Source organism: Halichoerus grypus, chromosome X, assembly GCF_964656455.1.
Source record: "Halichoerus grypus chromosome X, mHalGry1.hap1.1, whole genome shotgun sequence".
Lineage (NCBI taxonomy): Eukaryota > Metazoa > Chordata > Mammalia > Carnivora > Phocidae > Halichoerus > Halichoerus grypus.
In genome coordinates this window covers 112368155-112389005 of record NC_135727.1, presented here as the reverse complement: position 1 = coordinate 112389005, position 20851 = coordinate 112368155, and the positions used below count along the sequence as shown (strand labels likewise).

The window sequence follows — 20851 nt, the reverse complement described above, 5'->3', positions numbered from 1 at the left end:
TAAAATATTAATTTCATTAGTTTCTTTTTTTTCTGACCAGTACTACCAGTAACTTGCCTATATTATTAAGGCTTTCCAAATAGTTCTTTTATTGATCCTTTCTGTTCCTACTGATATGATTAATATTTCTTTCCTTCTACTTTATTTGCATTTATTCTGATATTTAAAAAATTTTAGTTGAAGGTTTAGCTCATAAATTTTTTTTTTAAAGATTTTATTTATTTATTTGACAGAGAGAGACACAGCGAGAGAGGGAACACAAGCAGGGGGGGTGGGTGGGAGAGGGAGAAGCAGGCTTCCCGCGGAGCAGGGAGCCCGATGCGGGGCTCGATCCCAGGACCCTGGGATCATGACCTGAGTTGAAGGCAGTCGCTTAACGACTGAGCCACCCAGGCGCCCCTAGCTCATTAATATTTAATTTCTGCTCTTAATATGCCTTTAAAACTATAATTTTTCTCTGAACTGTAACTAGATGCTATGATTTTGACATGAATTCATTTTTATTATTTAGTTCTTTTTTTTCTTTTAAGATTTTATTTATTTATTTGAGGGTGAGAGAGAGAGAGCACAAGCAGGGGGAGCTGCAGGCAGAGGGAGAAGCAGGCTCCCCGCTAAGCAGGGAGCCCGATGTAGGGCTCGATCCCAGGACTCTGGGATCATGACCTGAGCCAAAGGCAGATGCTTAACTGACTGAGCCACCCAGGCACCCCTATTTAGTTCTAAATATATTGTGATTTTCATAATTTTCCTATTGCCCATTGAGTTACTTAGAACTTTGTTTTTAAATCTGTGGGATTTTTTTCCTGTTGTTTCTGGGACATTTATTTCTAATATTGTTGCATTATAGTTGGTTAGCATTGATTGATATGCAAAAATTAATTATATTTCTCTATACTAACAATAAACAATTTGAAAGTCAAATTTAAAAGCCAGTACCTATTACTCAACCATAAAAAAAGAATGACATCTTGCCACTTGCAACAACATGGATGGAGCTAGAGAGTATTAAGCTAAGCGAAATAAGTCAGAGACAAATACCATATGATTTCACTCATATGTATAATTTAAGAAACAAAACAAAGGAGCAGAGGAGGAAAAAGAGAGAGAGGCAAACCAAGAAACAGAGTCTTAACTATAGAGAATAAACTGATGGTTACCAGAGTGGAGGTGGATGAGGGGACGGACTAAACAGGTGATGGGGATCAAGGAGTGCACTTGTTGTGATGAGCACCGGGTATCATATGGAAGTGTTGAATCACTGTATTGTGTACCTGGAACTAATATTGCACTTTGTGTTAACTGGAAATTAAATAAAAACATACTAAGACCTTTAGTAAAAGCTTTACTGAGAAGTGGTGGGGAGAGATACAACATCCATGGATCAGAAGTATCAGTATTACAGACAGGTCAGTTGTGATATGTAGAGATTCGATGCAATGCCAAACAAAACCCCAACAGGACTTTTTTTTTTTTTTTTTTTGATAGACCAGTTCTCAAATTTATAGGGAAATGCAAAGGGCCTGGAATAGCAAAGGCGATCTTGGAAAAGAAGTTGGAAGACTTACACTGCTATATATCAAAGCTTATTATAAAGTTATAGTGATTAAAACAGTGGGCACAAAGCCAGATTGATCAGTGGAATAGAACAGTCTGAAAGAAGACCTACATATATAAGATCAGCTGATTTACAACAAAAGTGTATTGGGATTTCAATTGAATGTAGAGGTTAATTAAGGGAGAGTTGATACTATTCAACATATTGAAGAACAAGACTTTTTTTTTAAGTTTTTATTTAAATTCCATTTAGTTAACATACAGTGTAATATTAGTTTCACGTGTACAATACAGTGATTCAGCACTTCCATACAACTTATTTAACCCATCCCCCCACCCACCTCCCCTCTGGTAACCGTCAGTTTTTTCTCTATAGGTAAGAGTCTGTTTCTTGGGGCACCTGGGTGGCTGAGTCGGTTGGGCGTCCGACTCTTGGTTTTGGTTCAGGTCATGATCTTAGGGTTGTGAGATTGAGAACCTGTGTCAGGCTCTACACTCAGCAGGGAGTCTGCTTGGGATTCTCTCTCTCCCTCTCCCTCTCCCTCTGTGTCGCACCCCCCCCCCCGCACTCATGCTCGCTTGCTCGCTTGCACTCTCTCTCAAAATACATACATACATACACACATCTTTTTTTTTTTTTTTTTTTTTTTAAAGATTTTATTTATTTATTTGACAGAGAGAGAGAGGGAACACAAGCAGGGGGAGTGGGAGAGGGAGAAGCAGGCTTCCCGCTGAGCAGGGAGCCCGATGCGGGGCTCGATCCCAGGACCCTGGGATCTTGACCTGAGCCGAAGGCAGCCGCTTAACCGACTGAGCCACTCAGGCGCCCCCTTTTTTTTTTTTTTAAGTCTGTTTTGCTGTGCAGGAACTTTTTATTTTGATCATGTCCCAACAGTTTGTTTTTGCTTTTGTTTCCCTTGCCTCGGGAGACATACCTAGAAAGAAGTTGCTTTTGCCTATGTCAAAGAAGTTAACTGCCTGTGTTTTCTTCTAGGATTTTAATGGTTTCGTGTCTCACATTTAGGTCTTTCATCCATTTTGAATTTATTTTTGTGTGTGGTGTAAGAAAGCGGTCCAGTTTCATTCTTTTGCATGTAACTGTCCAGTTTTCCCAACACCATTTGTTGGAGAGACTATCTTTTTCCTGTTGCATATTCTTTCCTGCTTTGTCAAAGATTAATTGACAGTATAGTTGTGGGTTTGAAGAGCAAGATTGATTTATCTATATATTTGTGTTTTTTAATCACACTTAGAGTTTTCAAGTATTTTTATCAATGGGATTTAAAAAAGCTTTTGTCTTCAAGTCTATTAATTTTATACCAGCACACTTTATAAAACTTAAACTGATGGTAGTTTTTCAGTTGATTTCTTTGGATTTCATAGTTAGATCATACATAAATAAGTATAATTTCTTTTAAATAATAATTGTATTTTATATTTTATTATCTTACCTAATTGCATTGGCTATAAATTCTCATGTAATCTTAATAATAGTGTTAATGGGTGTCCTTGTTTTTTTTTTTGCGAGTTGGGGGGGAGGGACAGAGGGAGAGGGAGATAATCTTAAGCAGGCTCCACGCCCAGTGCAGAGCTATGTGCTGGACTTAGACTCATGACCCTGAGATCATGACCTGAGCCAAAATTAAGAGTTGGTTGCTTAACCGACTGACCCACCCAGGCCCCCCCGGGGTGTCCTTGTCTTAATTGACTTTAGAAGGAATATTTCTAGTGTTTTACCTTAATTTAATCTATGTCTTTTTTTATAAGTTGATATATCATTCTCCTATCCAAAAACATGTTGTAGCATGCACTAGTTTAAGATTTGCTTATACTCGTGTGTTTTTTATAATTTATAAAATTGTTATAGAATTCACCCTTTAAAAATATACAATTCAGTGGTTTTTAGTAAATTCAGTGTTGTGCAACCATCACCACTAATTTTCAGACATTTTATCACCCCCAAAAGAAACCCTGTGTCCATTAGCAATCATTGTCACCAACTCCCACCCCTCACAACCACTAATCTACTTTCTATCTGTACGTATTTGCCTATTCTTGACATTTAATACGTGGTCTTTCGTGTCTGGCTTCTTTCACTTAGCATATTCTTTCCGAGGATCATCCATGTTGTAGCATGTATTTGTATTTCATTCCTATTGTATTTTTTAAAAAAGACTTTGAGAGCAAGAGAGCACACGCACACAAGTGAGCATGAGCTGGGGGAGGTGCAGAGGGACAAGCTAACTCTGCTGTGCATGGAACCTGGAGCCTGAGGTGGGGTGCTGTGGGGCTCTCTTCCACGGCTCAATCCCAGGACCCTGAGATTATGACCTGAGCTGAAGTCAGATGCTTAACTGACTGAGCCATCCAGGCACTCCATTCCTATTGTATTTTTTTTTTTAAGATATTTTATTTATTTATATGCCAGAGAGAGCACAAGCAGGGGGAGCAGTAGGCAGAGGGAGAAGCAGGCTACCTGCTGAGCAAGGAGCCCCATGCAGGACTCGATCCCAGGACCCTGGGATCATGACCTGAGCCAAAGGCAGACGCGTAACCCACTGAGCCACCCAGGCATCCCCCTGTTGTATTTTTTAACTGTTAAGAAAATACCTTTCTGGGGCACCTGGCTGGCTCAGTATGTACAGCATGTGACTTTTGATCTCGGGATTGTGAGTTTGAGCGCCATGTTGGGTGCAGAGATTACTTAAAAATAAAATCTTTAAAAAAATACCTTTATATTATAATGTAACTGAGTAGTTTTTTTTTTTAATTTTTTAAAGATTTTATTTATTCTGCAAGAGAGCAGGAGCAGGGGGAGGGGCAGAGGGAGAAGGAGAAGCAGACTGCCCGCTGAGCAGGGAGCCTGACGGGACGTGGGGACGGGAGGCCCGATCCCAGGACCCAGAGATCAGGACCCGAGCAGAAGGCAGACACCTGACTAACTGAGCCACCCAGGTGCCCCCTGGGTAGTTTGTTTTAAATAAAAAGTAGATGTTCCAGAGTATGGGAAATGAAAAGGGGACAAAAAACGAGACATCCTAACTCACTGTTAAATTATATTCCTGCCCAAACCTGGAGAGAATACTACCAAAAACAGGGGCGCCTGGGTGGCTCAGTCATTAAGTGTCTGCCTTCATCTCAGGTCATGATCCCAGTGTCCTGGGATCGAGCCCCACATCGGGCTCCCTGCTCCGCGGGAAGTCTGCTTCTCCCTCTCCCACTCCCCCTGCTTGTGTTCCCTCTCTCTGGCAAATAAATAACATCTTGAAAAAAAAAAAAACTCTAGTGCTTGGTGTTGATAGCACATCAGTGCAACTAGGTTCAGAGGGTACTTTGGCAACTCTTAGTCTGAGCATGAATAAGGGCTTTGGAAAAATAAGGCATTAAGAAGACTTGTCATTTTAGGACCAAATTTTAATAGATTCTGAAAGTTCAGACTCTTAGACTTTAACCAAAACTGTGAAGTTATTGACTGGTTCAGAATGGTTTTATGGAAAAAACTAATCTGTAATAAAAACTTGGCATTGAAATTTTGAACAAGTGTACAGAAGTTCCAAGTAGGACAGGGCAAGGAAGGACGGGGCTCTGACATTTACAGCAGCAAGCATTTTTTCTTCCTCTTATTGTCACAGAGGGTGGGCAGGGTTGTTTGAAAACAAAATATACTGTTCTTCAGGAATGGAATTTGAAATAAAGCTATTAGATTAATAATGTTAATTATGTACATCTTTTTCCTTTTCTTCTTTTTAAGATTTTATTTATTTGAGAGAGAGAGAGAGCGCACTCGCACAAGAGCAGGGTGAGAGGCAGAGGGAGAGGGGGAGAGAGAATCCCAAGCAGACTCCGAGCTGAGCTTGGAGCCCGAGGCGGGGCTGGCTTGATGTCATGACCCTGAGATCATGACCTGAGCTGAAACCAAGAGTCAGATGCTTGACTGACTGAGCCACCTAGGCACCCCTCTTTCCTTAGTTTTTGAGTAATTGATCTGTCAAGTGTTGAGAAGAGTTGTAGCTTGTCACTACTATTGATTTCTTTTTATTTCTCTCATAGTTTTTTTGTTTTTATATATTTCCATGTTTTATTTGACACAAGTTCATAATGATTTCAGATTCAAGATAGACTAGAGAACACACATATTTACTTTTTTTTTTCCTTTGAAAATCATATTGAGGAAGAAGTAGAGAAATCCAGAGAAACAAAAAAACCTGAGAGGTATGCCACTTGCAAACCAGAATATGACGAATTTCTGGTTGAATAAAGCAGTTGGGAATCAATTAATGGCAAAACCCTAGGGAGCTTAGTGAACCTGTAGCCTTATTCAAAAAGTCAGAAGGACCATCCAGAAATTTCATTCTGCATTCCTGATCTCAGAAGCAGGGATGTCCTAGGAGAAAGAGCAAGCTGTGGCCACAGCCAGTTAATTAAAGGCATGAAAAGCTAAGTCATTTACCTGTTGGTATAGATGTCTTCTCATGTGGTTTTCCTCCTGAGGTAATGCCAGAAATTCAGTGCTCTGATTTACAAATTGTCCATAGGAAATTCCAAAGTGGGTACTGTGGGGAGAAACGGGCAGTGCTTTAGGTAGCTTGTAGCCAACCTGAGGGCTATTGGACTTCCAGTAGCAGAAAGATGGGATGCTTGTCCATCATTGAAGGAAAGCCTGGCTGTTTACATGGTTCTTTTCTCTCCCTTGGCCTCATTCTTCTAGACTCTAGAGCTCTCAGTGTGGTCATAATTTAGGTTTATTTTTAGGCAAACAGAGATTCTCACTTGAGCTGAGGAAATACAATCCAGCTATCAGAATGTAACTTTGGTCTTGACCTTCATCTACAGATATTGACAACCTAGAAAAATCATGCTTTTGAGGAAAATCAGCAGTTCAAAAGAGGCACCAAATCTAACCGATTTAATAATGAGACAGCAGAGGAGACAGTTTAATTTAGAATACACAGTTAACTTCAAATCTTCAGAGATATTTGGGAAGATACTATATCTACCCAAAAAAGGAGAAAAGATTGCTGTGGAAAAGAAACTAAGTTTATTTTGATATTAAAATATGACCTTTTAGATAAAAATTCAGTAGATGAAGTGAAGATCAAATTAGCTAGCTTAGAAAAAAGAGTTTAGGGGTTTTGAGAATGTAGAAAGAAAATATGAAAGAAAATTTGAAGAAAAATTAAACATGGAGGGTAGATTTAGGAGTCCTTACATCATATAGTAGAAATTCTAATATGAATGAACAGAGAAAATGGAAGGAAATATAGAAACAACAGAAGAAAATTCCTTGAGTTCAAGAAGGGCTCAGGTCTTTTTTTTTTTCTTTTTAAGTGATCTCTCTGCCCAATATGGGGCTCAAACTCATGACCCTGAGATCAAGTCGCATGTTCTTAAGACTGAGCCAGCTCGACGCCCCCTAGAAGGGCTTAAGTCTTTTTTTTTTTTTTTTTAAAGATTTTATTTATTTATCAGAGAGCGCACAAGCAGAGGGCATAGCAGCAGAGGGAGAAGCAGGCTCCCCACTGAGCAAGGAGCCTGATGCGGAACTTGATCCCAGGACTCTAGGATCGTGACCTGAGCCGAAGGCAGACGCTTAACCTACTGAGCCACCCAGGCCTCCCAGGGCTCAAGTCTTTTAATTGGAAAGGCCCCATTGGGTTCTGGATGTAAGACAACCAGAGTTTTTTAGAGAGGTAGCAGTGAAAATAAAGAGGAGTTGACGAATTTAAGAGTGGCTAGCTTAGAGGCAAATTTAATTTAAGGGCTGAATTGGTAAAAGAAGTGAAATATAATTCCATACTTGAAAATTAGGTATCTGAAGAAATAATGGCCAACATCGAACAACGTGGGGAAAAAATTGGAAAGAAATGTAGCTTAAGAGGGAAGATGTTAATTAGGATTTAAATGTAAATTTTCACCAGTTCCACTTTTGCTCAAAGAAAAATCTCAGTAGAGAATGTGACGTGATCTCGGGGTTGCAGGTTCGAGCCCTGTTTTGGGGGTAGAGTTTACTTAAGAAAAAGGAAAAATAATTCTCTTAGAGACAGATCTGCTTTTTGCCTTTCTTGCAGCTTGAGCAATTCCATTTACTGTGTATAGCACAATTTAATTCTCTGAGTTTGACTTAGGGAGAGGAACTAGGATTGAGTCATAAAATTAAAAAGCAGTGAGTTTTTGGGAGGCCAAAAGCAGAAAAGTAATTCTTGTATGCATAATAGCTGCAAAAAGCAAAGTAAATATGTAAGTACCTTGTTAACTTGCTCAAGAAGGGGGATCATTACAGTGTCTAGGCATCAAGAGATCCAAGATGGAAATATTCGCTATCCCTAATTTAAGATAGATAAATGCCCTTGCTATACCTATTAACTTGGTATGGTATTTTTATTGCTTTATTTTAAAGAATGGAAGAAAGTTTTTGTGAATTTTTTGAGTTTCTCTCAACCCATTATTTCCCTTAAAACTGTATGTTTTTCTCTTGTGAATTCTTCCACACCATGTTTAGGATCATGATTTTTGCAACTGGGAAGGGACTATTTTACTAACCTTGAGGTGAGAGTGGGGTCCCAGAAGTATTTTTGAGGACATTTGGTAATCAGACAAAACGTTAGTATGTGTTCACCTAAATTGTTAGAGTATTGGTTCTCTGAACCATTCTGCTTATTTGTCTCCAGATTCAACTCTGGACTTGGTTGCAGCAAAGGCAGGGGCAATTTCAGTTATGTTATTAGTGCACATTCCCCACTCTAAGTTTTTCGCAATCCTGAGAACTCTTCTAAGTAGCTTCTGTTCTAAGAACATTGGTTTCATTCTGATGTCAGAGAGAATTACTTCTAACCCCACAGGGGTTACAAAGTTGAAGGATAGTCATCTCCGCTTGGAAGTACAAAACATGTTTTTTCCGGATTAGAATTTTGTAATGACAAAATAGAATGAAAAATAATCAGTCAAAACTGTTTAATAATTACTGCTCACCTATGTCAAAAATAAGGTGAGTGGATACCAACCATTTGGGCCAGAATATCTGTTAGAAAATAAACGGATAGGATGTAAAATGATGGGAATAATGGCAAATAAGTCTGTTATGATAGCTGGGGTTAACATTTTAGAGCAGCTTGCATATTGGGGAACTGCAAGCGGGAGTGCTGTGATCAAAGCGGTGCTTCACAGGATCAGTGTGCAGCAGATGCAGATTGCAGGAATGCCTGCTCAGGACTTGGCCCCAGCCCTCACATGTTAACAGGATTCCTTGTCATTTGTTGTGGGAGTGGCAGAAAGGCCAGTGGAGAGGCTATTTTCATCCCCTGGTGCTGGGTTGGGGGTGGGGGGAGGAGGGGATGGGGAAATAGGAAGCTGAGAGTAAGCGGTGACACTGGGAATAAAAAGAGAGGGACAGATTCCTGAGAAGTTGTGGAGAAGAAACGGAGAAGGTCTGACAACCTGACTGAATTTAAGCAGGAAGAAGGAAAAGGCCATAGTGGTCATGTCAGGAGAAAGCAGGGTTCTATCCTGATGAAAATATTCCACAGGCAGTCTGGTGGAAGTGTTAGGTGCTACCCTGAGTATGTGGATTTGGGGACTCATCTTTGTGTAAATGGTAGTTGAAACTGTGGAATAAAAAGCAGAAGAGAAGAGGGCTGAGTGTACCTTCTGGAGCAAGGCTGCAGTAAGGAGTTGGGGAGGCAGAGTAACCAGCAGTTGGGAAGGTGGGAAGAGAAATGAGGGAAGGAGAGAATTTTGGAATCCAGGGGAGTGATTATCTGTCAAACTCTAATAGAAAAGCCAAGGAGGATGAATACCCAGCAAAAGAGTTAGTGTGTAGGTTGAGAATTCTTAGAGCTGATGGGATTGGGTTTATGTAGGGAAACTGGAGAGGGGGCCTTAATACCTTAACGGATCCTTATTGCCCTCTTAATTGGCTTAATTTCAGGTACTGGTATGGCATTATGTTTAGAAGATTAATTTACTGGGCGCCTGGGTGGCTCAGTTGGTTAAGCAACTGCCTTCGGCTCAGTCATGATCCTGGAGTCCCGGGATCGAGTCCTGCATCGGGCTCCCTGCTCGGCAGGGAGTCTGCTTCTCCCTCTGACCCTCCTCCCTCTCATGCTCTCTGTCTCTCATTCTCTCTCAAATAAATAAATAAAATCTTTAAAAAAAAAAAAGATTAATTTACTATATCATTTTGTAATTACATTTTTAAAGTGGGGAGAAGAGAAAGCATTATGGTTAGAGGTGATTTTATTTTATTTATTTATTATTTATTTTTTAAGATTTTTATTTATTTGACAGAGAGAGACACAGTGAGAGAGGTAACAGAAGCAGGGGGAGTGGGAGAGGGAGAAGCAGGCTTCCCGCGGAGCAGGGAGCCTGACGTGGGGCTCGATTCCAGGACCCTGGGATCATGACCTGAGCCCAAGGCAGCCGCTTGACAACTGAGCCACCCAGGCGCCCCTATTTTTTATTTTTTAAAGATTTATTTGCGAGAGAGAACATGAGTGGGGGGAGGGGCAGAGGGAGAAGGAGAAGCAGACTCCCCGGTGAGCAGGGAGCCCCCACGAAGGGCTTGATCCCAGGACCCTGAGATCATGACCCAAACCGAAGGCAGACCTTTAACCGACTGAACCACCCAGGTGCCCCACCAGAGGTGATTTTAATGGGGAGAGAGCAGTTGACAACTTATTCAGAGCATGTATAGTTTCCATTTTTCATAGTTGAAAAATTTTTTGTTGTTCCTTTTAATTTGAAGCAGTTTGAATAAATAAAACATGTCCTTCCTTGAAAATGAATAGAATATGTCTCAGAGATGACATGTTGAAAATCCATTTATTACATTCATGTTATTTTGAGTTTTTCATGGATATTTAAGAACTATTTATATGTAAGTTTAACATCTGAAAATAAGATATGTATAAATAAATATTTATTGCAAACAAGTACAATCAGAGTAAAAGGATAAAAGTGCGGCAGAAATTCAGAGGAAGGAGAGATTATTTTCAGCTTTTTCTTTTTTGGTGGGGAAGGAGACTTGGGGAAAAGGTCTAAGCAGAGTTGATAAGGGAAAGGTGTTCCAGGTAGAAGAAACCCTGAGCTCAGTGTAGAGCTGGGGTCTTATTAGGGACATGGGACATTTTTGTTTGGCTGAAGTGTGTGCATGCAGTGGTGGGGGAAGGTGCTTGAAGGGAAGGTAGGGGAGAGAATGATGGAAAGATAGTTTGGGGCCAGAATTTAGATGGCAGGAGTGTGAACTTTATTTGGAAGCAGCAGGGAGCCGTTAAACATTTTTCAACTTTAGAAAAATGACACCATCTAGCTGATGCTTTAGAAAAATGACTCTTGGGGCACCTGGCTGGCTCAGTTGGAGCATGGGACTTTTAATCTGGGGGTTGTGAATTTGAGCCCCATGTTGGGTGTAGAGATTACTAAAATAATATACTTCAAAAAAATTGCACTTTCTGTTATTTGAAATTTTAGTAAGAAGCATTCAGTACTTATATCATCAGCAAAAAATGATAAATGTAAAAGAAAAATGCATCTGAATAGTACTATTTAGGCTGGATTAGAAAGTGAGAAAGTAGATAAGGAAACCAATGAGGGAGGCGGTTTATGCCGTATTTATAACATGAGTAAACCACAATCCCTGATTAGTGATTAGTATTAAATAGTGTATTATTTAATTGGTTAAGTTTTTGGTCTGTTTTTTAAAGATTTACTTATTTTAGAGAGAGAGTGAGAGCGCATGTGCGTGAGCAGGGGAAGGTCCAGAGGGAGAGAGAATCCTCAAGCTAACTCCCCACTGAGTGCACAGGAGCCCGATGCAGGGCTTGATCCCACAACCCCAAGATCATGACCTGAGTAGAAACCAAAGAGTCGGCTGCTCAACCGACTGAGCCACCTAGGCGCCCCAGGTTTTTTTGATTTTTGTAAGTTTGGGCTTAAGTAGAAAAGGGAGCATTAAGGTCATTGGGTTGTCTTGTAAAAACCTAAGGCAGATAAGGTTCTATAGCTGGACTTCAGAAAGGTCTAGAACCTGTTGTTATACCTCCCCTCCCTACTCCCTCTACTTTATTTCTCCGGGCATTCTCTGGATTCTTTTTATTTTTTATTTGTAAACCTTATCTCGCTAGTCTAACCTGAAGTTGGAAAATGTCCTTCCTCATCTCCTGTGTTACAGCCAGTGGTGGTAGTGGTGGGGAGAAGACTGACCCTTGTTCATGGTTTCAGATTCTCAGGGATAGGACTTTGATTTTGTTATGCTCACAGATGAACTTGTTTTTACTTTTTTATACCTAGTGCCAGTGAGCTGTGCCCTGGAGAGCATAAATACACTGTGGGAATTTACTTCTCTAGATTGGAGGGTCAGTTAAGAGGGGTCAATGTAAGTTAGGCAGAATTCCCAAAGGGTGTTTACTATAGTTATACATTTTGAATTTTTACAGTTGTTTAAAGTATTGGTTGAAAGATAGACTACGTTAAATTTAGAGAAGTGTTGGGGAAATTGTGCAGAAAATTCCCCCCAGTAAGCTGTAGAGTGTGTTTAAATTGAACTTTAATAAAACTGGTTACCATTCTGGGAATATGGGGTATACGGACTGAGAGGAGACAAGAGTGCTAGGGTGCTGGAAATGTTCTAGATCCTGATCTGGGTAGTTTAGTGATTATACAGGTTTATGCTTGTGTCAAAATTCATCAAGATTCATCAAGATATGGGGCGCCTGGGTGGCTCAGTCAGTTAAGTGTCCGACTCTTGATTTCAGCTCAGGTCATGATCTCTGGGTTGTAAGATCGAGCCCTGCTTTGGGCTCTGCGCTCAGCGGGGGAGTCTGTTTGAGATTCTCTCTCTGTTCACCCCCCACTCCGCATTGTCTCTTTCTCTAAAATAAATAAATCTTTAAAAAAAATCCATCAGGATGTGTATACTTGACGTGTGAAAGCAGTATCTCAATTAAAAAGCTAGGTACAGGGGCTCCTGGGTGGCTCAGTCAGTTAAGTGACTGCCTTCAGCTCAGGTCGTTATCTCCGAGTCCTGGGATCAAGCTCCACATCGGGCTCCCTGTTCAGTGGGGAGTCTGCTTCTCCCTCTCTCCCTCTGCCTGCCACTCCCCCTGCTCCCCCCCCAAAATAAATAAAATCTTAAAAAAAAAAAAAATGGCACAGCTGACTTGTTTGGTTTATCTGCCTTTCCTGTCATCTAGATGCCCATATATCATCGGACATCAGTTAAGTTCTCTTTCATTTTAGATAGATAAATTTTTGATAGGTGTTCATCTCTCACATAATTTTGAGTGTTTCAGAAATATAAATATAATGAGATTTTTAATACATGATATTAAAAAAGTAATGCTTGGTTTACTTTTTTCTGATTTAGGAGCTGTGACTGATGAGAATTAAAGGCCATGGATGAAGATGGACTTCAATTACAACCACAAGAGCCACACTCATTTTTTGATGCAACAGGTATAACTTGGGTCGTTCTGCTTCCCAACTACCAAATTTGGAGTTGGCTATCAAGTGGATGAATTGCTAGACTCTCACATTGATACTCACACTTAGGTATCTTTTTATCCCGTCACGCCTACATTTGTTAAAATGAGCACATTATTATTCCTGTCCTTAAAAATGTGTTTCCCTCACAACCAGTATTCATGTTCTTCTCCATAACAGCAGCGGTATTAAAACACCAGTGCTCTCTTCAGTTATTTGCATCTTGCCCAGTTACGGTGCTAAGTCTGGTTACTTCTCCCTTTGAAAATGTTCCTTGCTTACATCTCTTCATTCTGCTTCCTCCTGCATAGACATTCTCTTTCATCTCATTCTTAGTCTGCAGTAACTTTTAAATTCTTTTCCTTACCCTTAGTCTCTTTTGTCCAGCCCACCAATTAGAATACATCAAAAAATAACGTGTAGATTGTGTCATTTGTCTGTTTTCAATTACCCAGCAGGTAAAGTATAAGCCTCAGGCCCTCCACCTTCTGACCCCATCCTACTTTTATAACGCTGTCTCTCACAAGGTGACAAAAGGAGCCCTCTGCTTCAGGAAGACGGAGTCTTACCTCACTCTCCAAACTACAAGGACTATTAAATTCATGAAGTTCTAAAAATAGAAAAGAAATGTATTCACAATTTCAGATTACCTGTGATTCCAATTATGTAGCATTGTAAAGTGATTATGCTAGGTTTTATAATGTAAAATGGTTTTTTATAACACTAGCTAGCTACCCTTATAAATAAAGCGTTGACTAGTTTTCCATTGGACTTGAAATGATCATATTGCAGTGTATTAAAGAAATAGTGATTAACTTTATCAGGAAATTAAATATTAATGATTTTAAATTTTAACTTTTCCTTCAATCTCTTAATCCAGTGGGGGTATATGTATTTTACTTAACTTGGAATAGTCTTTTAATTTACATTTGGTAACTTCAGTTTGATAATGATAAATGCAAAGGTATAATTCTCTCTTCATTAGAACATGAAGTATAATTGATGTGCTTGAAAAAGAGACTAAGCTCTTTGGAGAAAAACACACACTATTTAGTAGCTTAATCTTGCCACAAGTGAGCCTGGGTCATGGACTAAGTGGTGGATTGAAGGGCTGTTGCATTTTAGCCCTGATTGTTAACACTTATGGTGTTTGTTCATCTTTGAGCAAGTCACTTAATCTGTCAGGGCCTCCGTTTTCATGTCCTAATAATAATGAAACCTCTCATTACAGTTTTTTCAGAACACTTCCCATACATTCCCATTTGATCATCACAACAGTCCTGTGAGGTATGCATGGCAGATACTACTGTCCTCATTTTACTGATGAGGAAACTGAAACTCAGAGGTTAAATGACTTGCCCAGGGTCACAAAACGAATAAGTGTCCAAACCGTACTCTCTGATTTAGATTTTATAACCAGTCTTCTTGCCACCAAATGCTTTCAACTTCATGTCTGCAAAATGGAGATTACAATGATCTGTTGCTGATGTTAATATTGAGAATATGGAAAATAAATGAGTATAAAGCATTTTGTAGAAGTCCTATAGAAATTAAAGCAAACATACTCTTTATTATTTCTAGATGTAATTAAAATGGATATTAACTGGCTGTAAGATTTCCTACATTTTTTAATGATATTTTTGGCCCTTGTTGGTCATTCGTGTTTGTTAAGCAAAGCCATATGTCTTTGAGGACCTGGCCAGTGACACACAGTCATTGATTTAGGCAGCTGCTTGGACTCAGCCTGGTTTGAGTCACATCCAGAAGCACTCATCAACAGACTAGCATTTTAGGTTAAGACTTTTATAAAACTTTGCTTTTCTCTAGACCAGGATCCAAGATACTGGATTTGTTTTCTTTTATCCTATGTTTTTGGCAAGGATATTTGATTTTGATTCCCATTTGTGGCATTCATTCAGATTAATATTTATGGAGCACCATAATCTGTGCAAACTGTGTGATCTTGGTGAAGTCATTTAATCTCAACGGGGCATCAACTGATTCAGCCTTCTACCTTTGTTCCTTAATTGCAGAGTGGACTAGAGTAAGGTTTCTTATATTCTGAGGAGCTGCCTGGGGGATAGGGGTATGGGGGGACAGGAGGAGGCTGGCTGGAGACAGAATACCCTGGTGAAGTTGGGGCAGGCCCCATTCCAGCTAACCTTGGCCTCCACCACTCCAGAGCAGCTGCACTTTATGCATCTCATTTATCCACAGAGACTCCCTAGCCAGTTGTCTTTTCTCCATAACTGTGGCCTTCTAGCCCTCTTTTCATTTATGCCCCGATCCTTTTATATCCTAGATTCAGAGGATAATTTCTAAATTTCTGTAGTCATAAATGGAGGATATTGTTGACATATTGTTCTAGAACAAAGGGGGAGAAAGGGGTAAAGATGGAAGGGGTAAAAATAGAAGAGATACATGGGAGAGGTGGAAAGAAGAAAAAATAAGAGTTGAGGAGAAAGAGATGGAACAAGAAGGAGAGAGGAATGAAAACACATATATTGAAGGAAAATGGTGTATTTGTCACCTGAACTTGCATTACTTACTTTTATAACTATCCCTTAAGTACCTTTGCATATGGGATTAACATTAGTGAGCCTAGAATTTTACTTTCATGAGTGTGTGTGTGTGTGTGTGTGAGAGAGAGAGAGAGAGAGAGAGAGACTGGCTCAATTGCCTTGTTTTTCTGTATTTCCGTATCGCTTGATTCGAGATGAGAATAAAAGTTCTTGTATTAAAAATTTCTGTTTCTGGTATGATTCAAAAATAGATCCCCTCTTTAATCTGTGTTAGTGTTTGAGAAAACTGAGGAGCTAGTCTGTTTTACTGGTAGGAATTAAATAACATTTACATTATTTGAGGTAGTCATGCACACCTACCTGAAATTTGTGATTTTAATTTTTTTTTTTTTTTTAAGGAGCTGATGCTACACACATGGACGGTGATCAAATTGTTGTGGAAGTACAAGAAACTGTTTTTGTTTCAGATGTTGTGGATTCAGACATAACTGTGCATAACTTTGTTCCTGATGACCCAGACTCAGTTGTAATCCAGGATGTTATTGAGGATGTTGTTATAGAAGATGTTCAGTGCCCCGATATCATGGAAGAAGCAGATGTATCTGAAACGGTCATCATTCCTGAGCAAGTTCTGGACTCAGATGTAACTGAAGAAGTTTCTTTAGCACATTGCACAGTCCCAGATGATGTTTTAGCTTCTGACATTACTTCAGCCTCAATGTCTATGCCAGAACACGTCTTGACGAGTGAATCCATACATGTATCTGATGTTGGACATGTTGAACACGTGGTTCATGACAGTGTAGTAGAAGCAGAAATCGTCACCGACCCTCTGACAACGGACGTCGTTTCAGAAGAAGTATTGGTAGCAGATTGTGCCTCTGAAGCAGTCATAGATGCCAATGGGATCCCCGTGGACCAGCAAGATGATGACAAAAGCAACTGTGAGGACTACCTTATGATTTCCTGTAAGTCTTGGGGTACCATGATTGTCAGAGGTATTTTTGAAGGCTGTCTTTCCTAACTTACATCAGGGGTGAAATTTTCTTGACTTCTATAAAACTAAAGTAAATCTCGTAGACCTGCCTGCATTATTGTTTCAGTTTGGAGCCTGTAAGATAACTCAAAATTAAGAAAAGTGAAATGGTGCAGAGTAAAGAGTCATTTCTCTATAAGGACACAATAGAAAGATGAGATTTCTTCAGTCTAGAAAGACAAAGACGGAAAGGAGTAGAACTGAACTTTCTGAAATCATGAAGGATGTGATTAGGCTGTTACGAGCCTTTATTAGAATTAGGAATCCTCTTGAAACTAAAAAGGAGTTCAACTTGGAAAAAATGTATAACCAAACTACTTATATTCTTGTGTATGGATGTACGGTGCTACTTCTGTACTACTTATGTACTTACTCTGCTTACATGTAAAATGCTGTTTATATAACAGATAGCATGGAGAAGAGCTCTGGCAGAGTATTGAAACTTTAAATGATTCCAAAACATGATTTTCAAGTATGATGGACTCATAGTAGGTTATTGAAGAAAAGTAAGGTGTTTTGGAACACACTTGAACATTTTTAACTTAACGTCTGGAAGGATAGCTGTATCTTCTTACAACATATTTCTTGGTACCACTTTCAGAGATAAAATCCTCAATTGGATAGACCACAGTTCTGACCCAGTATGGGGATTCTTGTACCTTTAGGAACTAAACTTCAAACAAAGACTCACAGACTATTTGCTTATATAAATTCACAAGACTATTTGCTTTGCTTGAAAACCTGTTATAATAGAGGAATTTCACATAGCATATATTGGAGTCCACCAGCATTTTAGGAAATATCTTTTAAAAGTTCCAGATTTTGGAAATCCGAGAATTCTTTGTGTGAAGAGGAAGAAAACGCCTTCATTCAACACATGTGTTTGGGCTCCCTACTCTGTGTTAGACATTGTTGTAAGTAGTGCAGATATGGATAGGTGATAAATAAAAAATACATAAAACCATTGTCTTTAGAGAGCTTACGGTCTACTGCAGGAGAGAAAGAGAGGTTGCACTGTGATGCAGAGGCGGGACCAAGTTGCTGTGGAGACAAGATGGAGTTGCTGACCTTTGAACTCAAGGATGAGTTCTAGTTTTACCAGGTGAAGAAGGGCATGAGTTGGGAGGGAGACATCCAGGCAAATTGTATAGTATGTAAAAAAAAAAAAAAAAAGTCTGGCCTTTGCTGGGAATGATGGGAACTTTAGGATGTACTTGTATATCTTTGTGTACTTCCTGGTGAATTCATTAGAACAAATTTCTTGAAATAGAATTGCTAGGTCAGAGGGTGTACACATTTATAAGTCTGGTGATATTGCCTCAATATTTTGCCTAATAATAACTCCCCCACCAGGTTTATGAGAAGGTCCGTTTCCCTACACAGCTGACCAACGAGGGTATTATTTTCCTTTTTAGTTTTTGCCAGTCTCACAGGGGAAAATATGATAGCCATTTGAAGTTTGAATTTATTTTAGGAAGATAATTTTGGTAGTGATACAGAATAAGAGTAGATGAGGGAGAGACTAGTGGTAGAGGTTAGTTGAAATGGTTCATTTATGAGATAAAGAAGATCCTAAGTACCTTCATAGGAATGGGGACAGAAAGAGGGAACTAGATTCAAGAGAGTTTAGGAAGTAAAATGAATGAGATTTGGTGACAGATAGAATAGGGGTGGGGATCTGAGGGAGAAAGAGAATTCATGGAGGACCCTAAGGTTTCTACCTTGGGGGATTGGGTGCTTGTCATGCTGTTACCTGAGAGGTGGAGATCTCGTGCAAAGAACATGATTTAAGACCTGTTAGAAGTTTGAGTTGCTTGCTGGGGACAATCTGATGGATGTTTTTTCTAGGCAGGTGATAATATGAATTCGGTGCTTTTGAGAGAGTTTGTGGCTAGAGGAAGAAATTTGGGACAAGAAAATATAGATAGTATTTTACGTGGAAATGGGTGGTTGTTCCTCAGAGAGTACTTGTAGAATAATGAGTATGGATCCTTTAGATATTTAAGAAGTACATGGAGGAGGGCGCCTGGGTGGCTCAGTTGGTTAAGCGACTGCCTTCGGCTCAGGTCGTGATCCTGGAGTCCCTGGATCGAGTCTGGCATCGGGCTCCCTGCTCGGCAGGGAGTCTGCTTCTCCCTCTGACCCTAACCCCTCTCATGTGCTCTCTCTCATTCTCTCTCTCTCAAATAAAGAAATAAAATCTTTAAAAAAAAAAAAAAAGTACATGGAGGAGAAGAGCCCATGAAAATCAGGAAGTTTTGGGAGGCGGAGGAGAAAAATCTTTAGAGAGTATTTTTAATACTGTTAAAGATGAAAATAATTTCTAGAAGTGTCATCACTGAAAAGAGAGAATGGAGCTGTTCCATCGAGCAATTAGGAGGTCATTGTATCTTAATTAAAATAGATTCAATAAAGCAAGGGCCAATGAAGAGGAGATAGAAGAGATGAACCATAATGGATTGAGAAGTTGGTGGAAGTGAAGTAGGTGAAGCAATTTTTATAAATGGCCATTTTGGTCAGGGAAGGGACAAAAGAGGCAGGAGTATAGCTTTGATGTTTGGCTGGATTGTGAAAATGTGTTGAGCATACTTATATAGTCTTATAGGTGCAGGACACAAACCATTGGATAGAGAGACTAAAGATAAGGGAAGGGTTACCACATGGAGCAGTTCCAGAGAAGGGGGAGGGAATGAGGTCCAGGGCAGCAGTGGAGGGCTGTTGGGTGAGGCCTAGAGAGGAAGAGTAAGTACCTTCTCTGAGACAGAGGCAGTAAAAGGAGCTTTAGAATATTGGGAGCAGGCGCCTGGCTGGCTTAGTTGGTAAAGCATGTAACTCTTAATCTCAGGGTTGTGAGTTCGAGCTCCACAGTGGGTGTAGAGATTACTTAAAAATAAAATCTTTAAAAATAAATAAATAAATAAAGGGACACCTGGGTGGCTCAGTCAGTTGGGCGTCTGCCTTCTGCTCAGGTCATGATCCCAGGGTCCTGGGACTGAGTCCTGCGTCGGACTCTTCGCTCAGCGGGGAGCCTGCTTCTCCCTCTGCCTGCCACTCTCCCTGCTTCTGCTCCCTCTCTCTCTCTGACAAATAAAATATTTAAAAATAATAAATGAAAATTAAAAAAAAAGTGTTGAGAACTATTTTCTTTGTGCAGCAAATTCCTCTGCCAATATAGGATGTACAGAGGTTGTGGGTGGAAAGCTGAAGAATAGAGGTGAAGAGTTGAAAAACCTTAGTCTTAAAGGGAGGGACCAGGGCAGGAAGCTTAAGAATTTACAGGATAGATTATTTAGCTGCATTGAGGGGCCAGTTGAGATTGGGAGTCTTCAGTTTGTATGTCAGATGTGCCATTCAGTATGAAAATACCATTTTGAAATACCACTGCCAGATATTCTGTTGCAAGACCAGGCAACCCAGAGGCAAGGCTGGAGAAAGTAAGGAGTTGGGTTCATCGTGCTTTATGAGGGCAGGAGGATCTGGTGAAATATTTAGGCGAAAGCACTCTTGGTTCTCCTTGACTTCTCTTTTCACTTGTTTGCTAAGGAGTAAAATGCATAGCATTGGTTTGACCTTTAGCTGCATACTATCTCTTGCCTTTATTATTATTTTAGGAAGTTCAGCCCTCCAAGAATGTCATAAAAAAAACCAAAACAGTAAAAGTTGATTTAGTAACGGTTGACATGGTATACTAGATTTTTTTTTTTTTAAGATTTTATTTATTGAGAGAGAGAGTGCACGCACGAGCAGGGGGAGGGGCAGAGGGAGAAGCAGACTCCCTGCTGAGCAGGGGACACAGGGCTCATCCCAGGACCCTGGGATCACGACCTGAGCCACCCAGAGACCACCCCCCCCCAGTATACTAAATTTTTACACTGTATTAGAGTCCAGACTGGTGAAATTTTCATTAAAAATCTTATAGTCATCATTCTTTTAGGGCCTGGGTTTCTGCTAATTTATATAGATTTTAATGTTCCTAAAGTAGTAAATAAGGATGGACACAAACTGCTATTGTTGTATATTTTTGTATATTTTATATATGTATGTAAGTATGTATTTTAATAATACAGTGGTAGTTTATTCCTTTTTTTTTTTTTTTTTAAGATTTATTCATTTTAGAGAAAGAGAGTGTGTGAGTGGTGGGGGGTGGGCAGAGGGAGAGAGAGAATCCTGAAGCAGACTCCCCTCTGAGCATGGAGCCTGATGGGGGCTCGATCCCAGGACCCTGAGATCATGACCTGAGCCAAAATCAAGAGTTGGCCGCTTA

General features: G+C 39.9%; 1 protein-coding gene across 6 annotated transcripts in view; it reads left to right on the top strand.

The window, feature by feature from the left end:
- Positions 1–20851, top strand: part of ZFX (zinc finger protein X-linked) — a 70492-nt gene that overhangs the window by 25859 nt on the left and 23782 nt on the right. For 5 of the 6 annotated variants that reach the window (XM_078064464.1, XM_078064463.1, XM_078064466.1 and 2 more), the window contains exons 2-3: positions 12914–13002; positions 15950–16519. In XM_078064464.1, the coding sequence (XP_077920590.1) occupies positions 12942–13002; positions 15950–16519 (631 nt within the window). In that variant the 5' untranslated portion in view covers positions 12914–12941. Of the gene's footprint in view, positions 1–12913; positions 13003–14256; positions 14317–15949; positions 16520–20851 lie in introns of those variants that run through there. The other variant, XM_036068401.2, reaches the window with a different exon arrangement.